Source organism: Micropterus dolomieu, unplaced genomic scaffold, assembly GCF_021292245.1.
Source record: "Micropterus dolomieu isolate WLL.071019.BEF.003 ecotype Adirondacks unplaced genomic scaffold, ASM2129224v1 contig_422, whole genome shotgun sequence".
NCBI classification, from domain to species: Eukaryota; Metazoa; Chordata; class Actinopteri; order Centrarchiformes; family Centrarchidae; genus Micropterus; species Micropterus dolomieu.
In genome coordinates this window covers 1-16,779 of record NW_025729412.1, presented here as the reverse complement: position 1 = coordinate 16,779, position 16,779 = coordinate 1, and the positions used below count along the sequence as shown (strand labels likewise).

At 41.2% G+C, this 16,779-nt stretch overlaps 1 protein-coding gene across 1 annotated transcript; it reads left to right on the top strand.

Moving 5' to 3' along the window:
• Window positions 1–929: 929 nt before the first annotated feature.
• Window positions 930–11,278, top strand: LOC123964073 (neuronal acetylcholine receptor subunit alpha-7-like; the record flags this gene model as incomplete). Its single annotated transcript, XM_046041179.1, has 3 exons — window positions 930–1,039; window positions 5,831–5,910; window positions 11,111–11,278. Coding segments are annotated over 3 exons (358 nt in total), but the record flags the coding sequence as incomplete, so codon positions are not given.
• Window positions 11,279–16,779: the final 5,501 nt, after the last annotated feature.

Sequence of the window (16,779 nt, the reverse complement as noted above, 5' to 3'; positions counted from 1 at the left end):
TGCGGGTCACCTGCTGCCCCCGTGTTCCTGCTCGACACCCTCTGCTGCAACGACTATTGTTGCTAGTCTTATTGTTATTATAATCATTAACATTACGACTGTTACCATTAACACTATTATAAATATCTGTACCATTTTTCATGTAGTCTATAGCAACATCACCTTTACTGTCTGTACCTCTGTGTGGATATTGTGTAGGCTGCCTCCCTCCCCTCTCTCTCTCCTTACATCCCTCTCTTTTTCTCTCTGTTCCTCTCCTGCCCCCTCTCTCTCTCTCTCTCTCTCTCTCCCTCTCTCTCTCCTTCCATATCTCTCTCTCTCTCTCTCTCTCTCCCTCTCCCTCTCTCTCTCCCCCTCCCCCCTTCACCCCCAACCGGTCGAGGCAGATGGTCGCCCACCCTGAGTCATGGTTCTGCTCGAGGTTTCTGCCTCTTAAAGGAAGTTTTTCCTTGCCTCTGTCTCCTAGTGCTGCTCTTGGTGGGAACTGTTGGGCTTTCTTTAAATAACATCATAGAGTTCGGTCTAGACCTGCTCTTTTATGAAAAGCGCTGTGAGATAACTGTTGTTGTGATTTGGCGCTATATAAATAAAATTCAATTGAATTGATCGATGGATTGATTTGATTTAGGATTAATTCACTAAGTTATTTTTATTATATATAGTTTTTGTATTTGTTGGGTGTTTTCAGCAGCTGTGATCAGAGGGCCTCCAGCTGTGGTCCGTGATTGCATTTTCATGCTCTTTTGCATAAAGTCACGCTTGTTCAGTTTATCCTGTTACATCAGCAGGCTGATCCCAAATCGTTCTCCACTACTCTAAACAGGAGACCAGATCGCTTTAAAATGAACCCCAACAACCTTTCTATGTGGATATGAGACTAAAACTAGTATAATTTTTTCATTAATATCTGTGTGTTTGTGTGTTTGCAGTACTGGACAGATTTCTACCTGCAGTGGAACGTGTCCGACTATCCAGGAGTGGCCAACGTTAGATTCCCCGACAGCCAGATCTGGAGGCCCGACATCCTGCTGTACAACAGGTACACGACCTCACCGCAGCCGAGACTCCGAGCTGGGATCTGAATTTGTAGGAGCAGGACTTAAACTGAACAGTGTGCTTTCCATCTGAATATTGGAACATTTAACATTTAATCTGAGTAAAATTTTAACATTTCTGAAAAACAACCGTAAAACAAAAAATGAAGCAACAAAATCTTACAAAAACGTATCCCAGTAGAATAATAGATTAGAATAAGGTCCACTAAAGTCTAGTTCACACTACAGCCCGATTTGCTGAGATCGGGGGTAAATCAGCGATCGATCGGCGGTCGTTATGTGTGAACTACTCACGGACACATTTCTGACACATCGCCGACGTCTGCCAGATAACTGGAGGAGTCGGCCGACTCAACATCATTGAGTGTTAACTGACCGCTTTGTTGCACATGTTCTTATCTGCCTGAACGAATAACACACTCTGAAAATCAACCGATCATGATAACCTAAACATAGCAAACCGTTTTTTGAAGTCACTTATTGAGTTCAATATGAGCACATTGCCTCCCCCCCTTGGCGAGGGGCCCGCAAAGTAGAGGGAAAGAACAGGATCTATTTGTCTGTGGTGGATTGAGGATGTTTTAGTTCACGGCGAGACGCCCTGAACGAGGCCAGCTCACTCAGTTCACGGTTCGTCTTCATCCCTCGGCTCTGATTCAGTAAACAAGCTAATTCAGCTAATTCCCTCCTGCTATCGGCGCTAAAGATAGGTTCCCTCCCTGTCAGGATTACTGTTAACTCGCACATCAGGGCTGCCGGCTGTGGGAGGCTGCCCGCTGACGAGCGTTGCAGCTCATTAACCGAGCAGCACTCAGGAGCGAAGTTTGATCCTGGTGGGGTGGGCGGGTTGGGGCAGAAGGAATATTGAGCTGGCTGGCTTTAATGAAGGGGGCCAATGAACAGGACCAGAGCCTGAGTTCCAGTTATTATCTGGCAGGGGGTCAGCTTTTTATAGCAAACTTAGTGTAGCTTCACTTCTACAGACTCCTCCAGCCTTTAAGTCCAGGTCGTACATGTCCTGAAGAAAGCACGCGTTTTAGGACGATACAAAGGAAAAGCGATGCTCGTGTCATTAACATGTTGGAGGAAGGCCAAGCCAAGTAACCCTGAGCTCCTTTATTTCCAGGCATGTCCTCCTGCTTTTCTGTGAAGCGTTCCTTTACATTACATTTATTCATTTAGCCGACGCTTTTATCCAAAGCGACTTACAGCTGCTCTACATGTCAGAGGTCGCACGCCTCTGGAGCAACGAAGGGTTAAGTGTCTTGCTCAGGGACACAATGGTGGATGGGTCACAGTGGAATTGAACCCAGGTCTCCCTTCCTTGCAGAACCCAACAACAGATCGTTATGCTTATCAATATTTGTTAGTTGAAAACATTTGCAAACGATAACGTGGCAGATTAACAGTCTTGACACAGATCTCTCGGTTTTGTTTTGTCTGTGTTTTGGGGTTTTTTTTGTGACCGAGATAAATGCTGAGCGGGACATTTTAAAAAAAATCAACTTGTCAGAGCTTTGTGGTGCACAAACTGTTTCTGATGGTGCTTCCACACCTGCCTCATTTAGTTTGGCTGAATCACGCCAGAGTTCGTTTTCCCCTTTGGTGCGGTTTGTTTGGCCACTCGGGTGTGAAACACACTGGAGTGTGCACCAGAAGTGGTCACTGGTGCGGTTCACTAGTGATGTGAAAGCAAACGAACCAACCACAGGATTTACTGATAGCAGAGACGTGATCTGGGCATTATTTCAAAAACTAAATCACTAATAAATCCATCTGCTGATCGTGAAATGTGTTCAGCGATCTCATAATTGATCTGTATCAGCCAGGCTGTATTTACGCAAATCATATTGTGACCACGTATACGTGTCAGCTAAATATCCTGATTAACACGTCAAACGCTGTTAGAAACGTGCCAGTGCTCTGTGACATAAGCCGGAATCATTACTGTACAAGACGCCTCCGTTTTGTCCTGTTTCTACATCATTATTCATAACTTGTGGTCTAATTTTACCGATGATGCCTATAATGAGTTATTTCTTCGTGAGCTCTTTGCGATACACATCAGAAGCATTAAAGTGCTGCAGTGTCAGTCACTGGAATATGATTTCCAATCGGTCTAAATAACCTAATGGTTACTTTTCTTGGTTCGTTTGTAAAACCTCAGTGTGAACAATAACCGGACCAGAACTTAAATCCAACAATGCAGCCTGGACTGGGACAAAAACTCGGCCCTGGCATTTTTAGCCCAGGCGGTGTGACGAAACACGTAACATTGCACAAGATTGAAGTCATGACAACAAGACAAGAATATATTTTAATAGGCCGACTATTTAGGAGAAAAAAGGTCCTCCCCGAGAAGATTTTGAGCATTAAACACTTAATTTCCTGCATTCTGGAGATATTTTCTGAACCAGGGAAGAATAAATATAAAAATATAATAGAATATTGTGCAGTTCTCAGTAGCTTATTATTGTTTTTAACTTAAGTTACTTTTTATGGACAACACAGAGTTTTCTTCTATATTTACGTTGCATTGCAGGCTTTTTGTGCAAATAAACCTTTTTCACAGCCTTTTTATTTGTTACTTAACATTTCTTGGTGCGAGCTATTTTTCAGAACATCTTTAACAAATGCTTTCAAAAAGTGGTGGCTGCACGTCCCCAGCGTCCCCGGTGTAAATGACCCTCCCTCCCTGCAGGTGGAGCCACTCCATGCTCGCCTCCTGCTCTCTCTCCCTCGACCCTGTCTCTTTGTCACTCTGCTTTGCTAACTCACGCCTCCTCCTCTGCCTGGCAGGGGCCACGGCTCTCCTGTACTCCTTCTGGTCCCTCTGTCTGCTCTGCTGCAGCTGATGTTGAAGCTCCTGCAGCCCTGGTAGCAAACGTATCGCTTATTTCTAAGAGATGTGATTGGACCGGCCCAGTGTCAGTATAGAAAATTACCCATTGGGCCGCTGTCCATGCGTTATGGGCCCATCGTTGGCCCATTTTTAAAAAAAAACACAGTTATGTAAATATATAATTTACGTTACACCGGCCCCGGCCCTATATTTTCTTTCCCCTTGGTCCAAACTGAATGAACCAACAGCACCTTAAAATACTTCTAAACTAGTTGGGCTTTCTGGAATGCAGTTTGTTGTTGCTTACTGGCAGACATTTATAGTCAGGACAATCTGAGAGACTCTGATATCTGCCGATCTATCTTCCTGGCTGATTGGTCCAGCTCTAGCTCCTAGACCGGGAGGGATATGTTCTCGTGCCAGTCTGATCTACCTAGAAAACCTCCAGAAGAAGGCAGCTAAGTGTTATTTTGTCAGATGTCTGAACCATCTCTAGTGGCTTCTTCTACCACGAAGGAAAAGTCTTTCTATTCCGAGCTACATCCCAAAGCTCAGGACAATAGCTGAGAGTCCAAATGTAGATGGACCTGTAAATTAAACCCGAGCCTTAAGGGATAATTCTGGTATTTTTAAACTTGGGCAATAGCTTTAGGATCCCCCACAGAGATGAACCTTTTTGTTAAAGCGTACGACGACTTACTGACTTGTCTTCCTGCAAAAACTCACCTCTTGTGAGAATTCAGAGCAAGATTTCTGTTTCTGGTTAAACAAAACGTTCTGTCTGAGCAGGGATCCTTTGATCCTCGGAGTAAGACTCTGAGCCTGTCAGTGGCAGAACAAGCACTTTTATTGGACGTTCTTTTAAAGGGCTCAGTTGCACCCAAGGATTACGTTATTTTAAGACGTTGAGAAGTTAAGATGAAGGCATGTTGGTTTGACTTACATTACCGACAGAAAACATCCAGGTTGTATTTACGCAGTCTGCTTCAATATCAGACCAAAAACATGACATTTTGTTGTACTAAGGTAAAGCTGCAACAGAAAACATCCAAACATGATGTGCTTTTTGGAGAAAGATGAAAGGATTCATTCCCTCTCTTGAAATATTAAAAAAGTATTTGTTTACATGACCGGGTGTGATGAGGTGGACGGGCTGCCCTCACTACGATGGTGAACATCACATTCATGGTTTAGTAATGCAGTAAACAGCAGGCCAGCTGTTCTCCACACACACAGCATTAAAGGCAGAGAAACTCTGCAGGGATCAGTCCATATGCTGGAATCTGATATCTGGTGGGAGGAGATCAGACATTTATATTGAACAAAACCGTCTGACTGATGATTGTATCTCTGTGTGGCAGGAAGCCTCTGCGTTCTGATTGGCTGGCCTACCTACCTGCCTGCCTTTTTTCCGTTCCCCGCTGGTTTCAACAACGAACAAGAAGATATTAAGACTGGTGGAAGTGTTTGAGATTTCAAATGTTCAGATAATGAGACTGTTTTTCTTGGTTTCTTGAAGTTTCACCCTTTTTGTATCTGCGAGGTTTTCACTGGGTCGTGATGTTTTGTGTATGCTGTATCCTGTCTGTGCACTTGTGCTGTGGTCTTTGCACGGACATATTTGAGTTTTAGAAAGTAAAGGAATTATTAAAAAGTGAGGACATTTGGTAAAAGCGCCGAGATTTTAGGAACCTGAGCGTTTTGTCTGGTCCTCGGCACTTCAGAGTTCTGTTTGAGGGTTAAAACTGGGTTTTCTAGGGTTAGGAATGGGTTTAGATGAGGTTGGAGGCTATAGATCATAGGTTATGTCTACGAGGGCCCTCACAAGTGTAAAAGGACAACTGTGTGTGTGAGGAGCTGTAGCCTTGATGTAACCATGATTTACTCTAACCCCTGTGTGACCTCGTGTTCCACTGACTTCCTCTCTCCACAGTGCTGATGAAAGGTTCGACGCCTCCTTTCACACCAACATCCTGGTCAACTCCACCGGCTACTGCCAGTACCTGCCACCAGGTAACTCACCCACTGCCAGACGACTAACGAGCCGCGTCCTAACCTGCCTGATAGGCCCTTCAACCATCAGATGATATCATTAACTGTGATAAGAATGAGGAAACACGTTCTGCTGATCAACACATGCAATGAAATCTTACAGACATTGACGTTCCCCACAGGATGAATCCTACTGACTTTGGTGACCGTCTGACTCTTTTATCTAGCGACACCATCAAGTCAGAATTTCCATTTTGTCTATTACTCATGGTTTAAGGCCAGTTTACAAATGTTAGCATGCTAACATGGTGGTAAAGATGCTAAACATCAGCATGTCATCAGTGTCATTGAGAGCATGATGATTAAATAGGATAAACCCCTTGAGATGAAGCATCTTGATTTCGAGGGGGTCCTAACAAACAAAAATAAAAACAAGTAACGAATTAAAAACATTGCAATTACAGGAAAGACCAAAACAAAGACGAAGACCAACACACAAAGATGATCAAAAAGATGGGTACATTGGTGAATACGACCACTTGAACAAATACTTGTAAAGCAAAAATAATAGTGAACAAAGAATTTTGAATATATAGTGAATTGTTTACATGTATATCACATATAGACATCATCATCTGAAACATGAACTCAAAATAAGAAGACAAACCATTTTTAAATATGTGAAATGATGTTGAGTAAATTATTCCAGTCTGGAGGAGCCTTAAACAGAAATGCTCTCTTTCCTGTTGCTTTTCTGACTGTAGGAGTGGAGAAGAAGTTTTGTGTAGAATGCCAGCATGTTGGCGTGTTAAGGCTCCTGCAGACTACACGGCTCTCAGCGTCGGCCGGTGGCCGATGGCCGTGCCGTTCACACTGCACAACTTGCCGTCTTGTGACGGGAGTCTTGAAGTGGTCGTGGCGTTCACACTACGTGACTGATCGGTGACAGCGGGTCACACACTACAGGAGCTGACAGCGGCCGTGTCACCTGACGCTGCTCTCCGAACCACGTTTAGTCAAGAAAACACACGTGAAATGTGAAACGGGAAATGAAGCGAACCTACAGACAGAACAGCTGTTGGTTATTATAAAGACAGAGAATCTGGGTGAAGGATGGATCAGCAGCAGTCTGAGCTACAGAGAGCTGCAGGGGAGTAGCTGCCTGCTCTCATTGGCTGAATGTGGATGTGGATTCGGCCGACTCCTCCAGATATTTGGCGTGCTGGATATCTGGCAGACGTCGGCGATGTGTCAGAAATGTGTCGGGGAGCCGTTTTGATGGGTCGTTGTGTAGTTCACACCATAATGACTGACGACCGCCGAGCGGCAAATCGGGATAAAAATCGTGTAGTGTGAACGAGGCTTTAGCATCCTGGCATTAAGCTTTAGCACAACATTGTGTTTAACCCCTTAACGCCTGAATTTTTTTACAATAAATTTTATTTTTTAATTATTTGTGTTTTCATTTGCTTTCAAGCTGACGTTAAATTAAGTGAAGATTTCACTGTGAAGAAGACTTCAGTAAATTTGTATGTAAAACCTGCAGAATAAAGGAGACTCCCATAGATAACAAACTTTTCTTATATTTGTATAAAAAAAATCCAATCCGTTCATCTGTTAAAAAAAAAAAAAAAAAGGCTAGTAAGAAGATTTTCTCATAGTAGTTTGCTCAATAAGTTAATTTTACTTCCTGGAAAGAGGTGGTTTCTACTTTCTAAAACATTTCCAACCAACTCAAAGTTATGAAATTCTGTGAATTTACAGCTTCATTAAATGGACTGGGATCAGAATCTGGATTTTATTTATATATCACCTTCAACAACAAGGAAAGTCAAAGTGTCTTTGTCTTAAAATGTTAAATAATGACTTTGTATTCTCTTTGTAAAAGTATAGACAGATGGAGATTAATTGTTCGTCCTTTGAAACAGCCAATACAGAGCCCACGCTTCCTTAGCTGGGTTTTAGTGAATGAATGTAGCCTGTAGGCTGCAGTTTTATGGAGGTCGTAGCAACAACAGGAGGAGGTCAGGAGGAGTTATGGTCCTGATTGATGACGTTCAACCAGGCAGCTGGCAGAAACAAGACAGTGAGAGTTAAGGACTGTTTTTTATTATTCTGTAATTTCCCCACCATTTAATTTTATATTTTCTTTTATTTGGACAACCAGCCCAACACACAGTGAAGAGGTCATATGAACACGTGAGATAATTGCTTTACAGAAGGAAATGAAACAACAAAAATATGCAAACTTGAACAGAAACTTAGAGCTGAAACATTAGAGGGAAATCAGAAATCAATAACCAGTAAAGACGAGCTCAGGCTTCACGTTACGCCCCTGAAAATGGGGAGGAATAATCACGAGAGTGAAAAGAGAGTTTCCTTAGCGAGAACTTTTACTCTAATGAAATTCTTGTACAAAAATAAACAGTTTATATAATTTTACAGCCAAATGCTTCGGTGTAGAGAATGCACACACTTATTCCACTGACACAGTGTTTACCAGAGATTACTCAGAGATAAATCTATAGTAACGTAATGATACTTACATATTGCAACAAAATATGTACATTAGTAATAATCAAATCAAGTTATTATAATCAGCCAGTAAATAGCTTGGTGTATAAACAGGCTCCTCACACGTTAGCAAAACTACTTTATACTTCTGTTAACACGCTTTATAATGTTACCACAAACATACTTGAAATCTCTTTGACATGTTAGTGGATTATTACAATCCTGCTAACTCTGTTTAACAACGACAACATGCCTGAAAACGGGGAGGAATGATCACGAGAGGGAAAAGAGACAATTTTATGGTTTTAGGCCATTCTTATGAACTTCTGCAGATTAACGTATTACAGTACACATTTCAACATCACCGACCATGGATTTACCATATTAATTATCTTATGTTCAGGTTATTAATATATTCTGTTGTAACTTGTCACATTCACGTTTCAGCAGTGAGAAATAAAATATGATTTAATAGAACTACAATAGAAGGAAAACTAAATGTTGTGCCAATAAAAGTGATAAAGGAGAACGGAGCCACGTTTCAAGCATCCTGTCATTATTAGTTGCCACCAGTTTAAGAAGCTTTGTTCTGCAGTCAGACACAAACTGAAATGAAGGCTGAATTACCGTAAAACTTTTATAGCCCGGGCTTTTATTTGTTTCAATCACTGGACTCACCTGACATATATTTGGGCTTTAATTCCCTTCACACAAAACTCTTGTTCAGCGAAGATGGGAAATAGGATACTATCAAACTGTTTATTTCAACCCAGGTGAATATTACTTGTACAACATATTAATTATGAATCATTTATTTGATCTAGCTCTGAGAGACAACGCATCTAGAGAGAGAGAGAGAGAGAGACTACGGTAGAAAGGATAAAAGGCGAAGGTTACTGTAGTTAATCCAAACTGTTTAGATTCTTTTGAATGGTGGAACCTTACGGACTAAAGCTCTATAAATAATCCACGAATGGACACACGTTCGGCCAGACACTGGACATTCGCACAGGAGACCGCTGTTGGTTTTCGGTGTGAAACAAAAAGTCAACGTGAAATGTTTTTAGTGGAGTGACTTAAGTATACGCAAGTTAACATTATTCACTTTAAAATATAAAGAACTTTATTTATCCTCCAGGAACTTCCTTTGTGCTGAGCATCAGTGCGTATACCTTTCACATTTCAGAAACGCATCACAAAATACCACACACACACACACACACACACACACACACACACACACACACACACACACACACACACACACACACACACACACACACGTCACATATCAGTAATCAACAGTTGTATGTAAATAGGTAAAGCTTGAAAAGCAACATAAATACATGATAAACAGGCGACAAACATTAATAATATTGTTTTAAAAGAAAAAATAAAGAACTAAAAATAAACCACCAATCCACACACACCCGCACACGTAGATGAATGAGTTAATCAGCCATTCATGTTTCTGATGGACGTGGGTCCACAACTGTGACTGATCTGTTCTCTGGCCTGAGGGTAGAAGACTGAAGTGGCTGTGCAGTGTGTTACTTAACTTCTGTAAGTAAAGTCACGTAATGTTGTTATTTAACTCAAACTATGATATTTTCAACTCAATCAGTACTTTTGGTGCCTAAACTCAACCAAATTGTGATGTTTGACAATGTTAACCTCTAGTTTTATTTAGAATATTTGGTTCAATTCATTTGAATCACCAACAGATTAGCACTTAATCTTTCTTTTAAAATATTTATTTTGTTGAGGAAGAGGGACTGAAAAAATATTTACTTATTACTTATATTTATCCTAATCCTTACTAATGTTCTCCTTCAGATTTGTGAAGTGATCCTCTGTTTAGCATCAAGTGTTCTGACCATAAAGAAAAGTTTAACCACAATTAACCATCAGGCTTCTTCAATTTTCACTCAGGAGCAAAAATCAGCCTTACAAATATGATATAAGAAATAATGATTTGACATTTATCATGATAATTATCAATATCAAATGATATGAAATGTTTTTATCTTGATAACATTTTTGGCCCTAGTTGAAACTATAAGTATCCTGCACCCACTACTTTTTCTTCCCACTTAATTCGCTTGACCGCATCCTCCTTAGTTCAGTCTAAACTGCTTCGTGTATTTGAACCGCTTTATTCTTAATATTTATAGTTAATTTCCTCTCTGCTGTGTCCTGTTGCTTTGTGGTGCAGCAACAAGCTCATTTCTCCTCTCATTAAACTTTTACTTTAATGTTTTATTGGTTGAGGCAGCAGGTGCAGACTAGTTTCAGATCAGTTTGTCGTCCTGAGCAGACTGATGGACCGACGTTTTCTTGTATGCCTGTGGGGAAAAAACTTTAAAACACTTTATAAAAATCTGTCGGTGAACAGTTTGTCCTCGCAGCTCGTCCTCTGTTTGGGCAGATTCAAGCTATTTTATTTCTAACTCGTGTTGAGAGTCATGTGGTTTCTGTCGCCAACATCATCTTTTTCTCTGAAGCTTGGAATTCATCTTCTTTCATGAATTCCTCCTGGGTGTTTTTCTTTATTTCTTTTAGTTTTTGTTTTGATTTGATATTGATCTCCTGCTGACACACAAACACTTCAGCTTCTCATCTCATTCAGAGGTTATTGACCCTGTTTTTGTCCTGTACATCTCCCCCTCCAGTAGTTTACTTTAAGTTCCTTTTTGCTTAATTTCAGGTATTTTTAAGAGCACCTGCTACATCGACGTTCGCTGGTTTCCGTTCGACGTGCAGCGCTGCGACCTGAAGTTCGGCTCGTGGACGTACGGCGGCTGGTCTCTGGACCTGCAGATGATCGAGGCTGATGTCACCGGGTACATCGCCAACGGAGAGTGGGACCTCGTTGGTAAGAGCACACGTCTTAAAGAAGAAATATCAAGCAGAAATTTAATTTGTTCATTGTTTTGTCATCCTGGACATTTTTTAAAACAAGTTGGGTTTCGTTGATTCCACTTCTCCTCCACATGAACACAAGTTTTATTAAACACTTTGGTTAAAAACAGGAGCTTGAAATGGAGTCACAGCAACGAATAATCAAGTAGTTGTCAACTATTAAACTAATCGACAAATATCTTGATAATCGATTAATTGGTTTGAGTAATTTTAAGTAAAAATGTGAATATTTCCGGGTTTCTTTCCTCCTCTCTGACAGTAAACTGAATATCTTTGGGTTGTAGACTAAACACGACATTTGAGGACGTCATCTTGGGCTTTGGGAAACATTGATCACCATTTTTCACCATTTACTGACATTGATTAATCGAGAAAATTATCGACAGATGAATCGACAATGGAAATAATGATCAGACCAAACACGAATTTCATCCTACGCTTTCCTCGCGGGGGTTTTATCGCTGGACGACTGCCAAGTGTTCACACACAATGCAAATCAACACAACTCACAATTACTACAGCTGAATGAACCCAAAGTAAACATTTTGCTGTGATTTCATTTTAATAAACGGATCAAACTGATGCTGAAATAACTACAATATGACGCAGATTTGTTAAATATTTGCTTTGGCAGGTCTGTCAGCAGGACAACAACTTTTAAAATGTTTTCTGAATGGAGTTTGGATCAATGAGGGCTATGCTAACCTGTTCACAGTAAAGTACAGCGACAGCTGGAATAAAGTTACAGACACACATCACCAGGTAGTTCACCTTCCTTGCTTTCTTTTCTCCAAGTAATGTCCAGTTTTGTCCGTTTTTTATATAAATAGCGGTGTTTCCCCTGGGATGGAGCTGTAGCAGCGGAGGTGAAGCAAAATTTTTGTCTGAATATAAAACCCCAACACAACATTGCTCTTGCGATGCACCTTAGAACAGCTTCAAACTGCAGTGTTTTCCCAGTTTAATGTGAGCTTTAGATGAATGTTTTGGCGTTGTAATTTCACATCACATCGGGCCGTTATTTTCACCATATCTCTGAACAAATAGTTGGAAAAGCTGGAGCAGATAATAAATAACCAACAGCCAAAGATCAGTCTGCTGGAGGAACTCCAACCTTTAGATCTGGAGAAAGTAATTTGGTTGGTTCTGATGCTCCACAGTGATTTTGGCATCAGCCCCTGAAACCCTGTTAATATCATTGTAGATACGACTGTTCATGTTTGCCTTCTGTATCTTCATTTCACAGCTTCTGACATTTATCTGTAGACATTAATATAAAAAATAGGCAGCATGAGAAACCTCCTCCCTTCTGAGGTGCATTTTATTTGCACATTAAAATCCAAACAGAAACGTCTCCTCATCGGCTTAAAAGGACGAGTTTGCATCACTATTTAGCTTTACTAAGCTCAGCTCGTCCAGTCACCTCCGTCCTTTCTTCTCCAAAACCACTTTTTCAGACTGAAAACTGAAAACTAATTGAATCAGTCTGTGCAGGACGGAGCTGCAGGCTGCGTCAGTTTACTCTCAGTTTGGACCTGAAGTTCTCAACATGAACAAGTAGGCAGTAATAAAATCCAGCTTCCAGTTACTCTCTATAAACTGAGCTAATGTTCAGGTACAGAGCAGCTCTGTAGCTCCTGTAGAAGCCGGTACGACTATTAAATGAAAAGCCTAAATAATAACTTACTATAATAATGTCACTTAATATCGGTCACAACTGACATATTTAGGCAGAAAATGACGTTTTGTTAGTTTCGTGCCTCAAACTGAGTTAGTTCAAACCACCAACAAGGTGTTTGTTAGTTTAACGATGCATCGTACCAACATAGTTCAACGCTACCTTCCGTGGTTGTTCGGGAAACGCACCCCAGGTTAGCCTGGCTTCCCCGGGGATAAGGACAAGAATAACAAGGACAAGAGAGGGGGACAAAGAAGCAAAACCAGAATAATCTTCTCAGTCTTAATAATTTACAATGTTTAAGATGTCCAATTTAATCTATCTGGCACAAGGTAGAGAAGGAGAAAGTTAAGGTAGAAACTTTTCCTGGTGAGATCGCAACCGAGACGACTGCGCGTGCAGCAGGTTTCCGGCAAAACAAACAAGTTGTTTTAATTAGTTCCTGATGAACGCACATTTAGGAGTTTTTTCCCCCAACATATGTAAATGTTAGAGCCGAACACAGCGGCCGATAAAACCTCGGAGCAGCGAGCAGCTCAGAGTCTGTCTGTCTGCTGTGGGGGGTTTCATATCAGCGCTCCCATCCAGCATTAATCTGCTGGTAATTAAATCCTCCTGCTGCTGCGGGGCGAGCATCTGTGAGCAGCTCTGCAAGCCTGAAGGCTGATGGGAGCGCTGCCGCCGCCGCCTGCAGGCCGTGTTTATACCCTCGGTTCCTCACAAATGCCAGATCACGCAACAAAGCGTGGCCAATGAGTGACATTCATATCGTCAAACTTCAGCTCTAATTTCTTTCACCGCTTTGATTTTATCTTGCGATGCTGCAAGGCAGAGACCTGTGGCCTCCTGAACAGATGACACACAGTCTCATAAAGCTTTCTGATCACACACACTCAACTACTACATGTTCCACTGTTTATTCAGATGTGTCACAGGTTAATATGGAAAGCTCTGGAGATTTACAGCTCGTTGTTTTTGCCATAATTCAAAATAATGTCATTCATCAAATTCAGTGACTTCAGAAACACTAGTGAGAATTTTTTTACTGATACATAGGCTAAGCTACTCCTCGGCTTAAACCTTTGCTTAGATAAGTATTTGGCTTCAGCACCTATTTAAATATTTACAGTTTTATTGTTACCCTTGTTGCATTAGCTAATACAATTTTAATTACTTAATGTTTATTTTTACCAGAAAAGTCCCATTGAGACACAATTGATTTTAAATAGGAGTCCTGAATATCACAGATAAAAACATTTTTTTTAACTGTAAGTTGAAATGAAATACAGAACAAAATAGAATATTAAAATACAGTTACAATACAATTTACACAATTCTTAAAAAAAAATCACATAGGCAAAAAATGTTGAGTTATAAATATATAAATGAGAGTAAATGAAGAGATTAAATGTGGATATCATAACTTGATTGATCAAATTTAAAAACAAGTGCATCTGCCCATTACAATGTGCAGTCCAACAACAGATCTTAAATTATATGTACTTTGCGTGCAAGAAAACTTTAAACAGATACAAGAACACAAAAAACAACAGCCACCTGTATTTTCATAGTGATAAAAATGACTTCATCTTATTGTGGCTCGCCTTCCCTCGAGCAGCAGATGCTCTGGATTCTGCCTTATTGCCCAGCTGTTAGTGCCACAGCCTTGCCTATGTGTGTCCGTGACTTTGGGGGGCGGGGCACTGAAGGAGCGCTGAAGGGAGGGGTGTATTTGTTTGGCTGTTGAGTTCAAATATCTACAGTCTTTCTCCAGAATCACAGACGCCACCTTCAAGGTGCGATAATAAACTTGATATTCATCGCGAGATCCACTTCTGTATTTTGCATTTTAACTCCTCTTTGTGTAATTTTGAACTTTTGGACAGAGTCAGGCCAGCTGTTTCCCACTGCTTCCAGTCTTTATGCTAAGCTAAGCTAACCACAGCTCTGTACTTAGAGGTTCAGTGTGTAAGTTTTAGTGGCATCTAGTGGTGAGGTTTGTGAATTGCAACCAGTGATTCACGGTGCGTTCACATGCTCCTCAGATGGTCCCATTTCGACAACGACTACTACTACTGTTACTACAACCGATGTTACTTGTTCTTGTTCATATGTATTCAACATAATGACAAAACGTACTCTGTATAACATGTATGGGTGGTGATGGCGCAATGGATAAGGCACATGGCTTTGGTGTGAGAGAGAACGTTTTATGCATCAATGCTTAATGTCGAGTTTCAACATTCAGAAGAGACTCTGGCTTGCTTGACACACCTCTGAAAAAGCCGCCAGTAAACGTGTGACCCTGCATATCCTCAGAGAAATGAAAGTAATAGATATATGAATGTGGATCGAACGCCGGTACGCGCACACACACTGCAGCACGTGCTTTATTGTGAGCATGTGCAAAAGTGTCATTTGTTTAACAAGGAAGAAAAAAAAATATCCGCAGTATGCCAGGATCAAACATACCACCCCTCCATCGGGAGTCCTGACTGAGCTAAACGTGCACACGAGTAACAAAGTATTTGAAATAATTTGACTTTGTTCTGGCCCGCCATGTAACGGCTTGAAAGACTTTGGCCCGATGCCAGACTTATTTGCCGATCCCTGCTTTAAACAATTGCGTGTCTGCAGCACATGACTGGCATTAATGGATCTTGATGTCAGTATGTAGCATTGTCACATAGTTCAGATTTGATTAGTTTTAGGAAACAAACCCACTTGATTAGGTTTGGGTTAAAATAAGTAAGTTTATATAAGTCACATGATGTAAGTCATCTGCAAAACAGTATTTAACTTAACACTTTTAATAAGTTAAATTTGAATTTCTTCCACGCGGGATTCAAACCTTAATGAAACCCACCACCTCCTTTTTACTTTGTAGCTCTTTGTACTACTTCACCTGACTTCTTCTGCCACTAGAGGTTAAAAAACCTAAATATGGTTTGTAATAAGCTGCTGCACAATTAACCTATTCAGACGTTTTGCAGGTGAGGACAGGCTGGATTAAAACTCCTCTGCAGGTCGTCCTGTAGCTCAGAGGTGCAACAGAGGAAGGACTCAGAGCTGCAGGATTGTCCTCGGTCTCGGGAGAGCTGAAGCTCCTCTGGCTGATGAAATGGAAATAGAAGATAGCAGAGAATGAAAAAGAAGCCTCCTCCAGAGACACTGTTCAGCCAATGGGCCGTTCAGAGGGAATTTAATTGAAAATCCCAGCAGCATGTTTTTCATTTGCATCTCTGCCCCTCCAGTTCATCACCTATAACAGAGATTAAAACCAATCTAGTGAGCAATGTAGCGATGTACAGGCAAATGAACGGCAGCCAGGCGTGCTGCAGTCGAATGCAGAACGATCACATAGAACCAGGGATTTTTTATCTGCCTCCTCTTCCAGTAATTCATCAGTAGAATAACCAGAAAAAGGGAAAGTGGAAGTTAAGGAGGTGGCTCATTGGGGCCGAGAAACATTGAATAGCAGTGGTTTAAACCAGTGGCTGTTAAAATGGGGTCCGGGGCCCACCAGGGGTCCTTAAGGGAGTTCCAGGGGGTCCCCATCAAAAAGGTGAATCATTTATTTTCACTATATTCCCATCCATGAGTAACACAATGACAGAATGTGTGACTATTTGGGTCATGGGTTTCAAATACTGTTTGTAAAAAACATGTAATAGCCAAAACCCGATCAGACGGGGGTCTGTGGTCTAGATTGTGACAGTTTAGGGGTCCTTGATGTGAAAAAGCACGCGTGTGTGTGTGTGTGTGTGTGTGTGTGT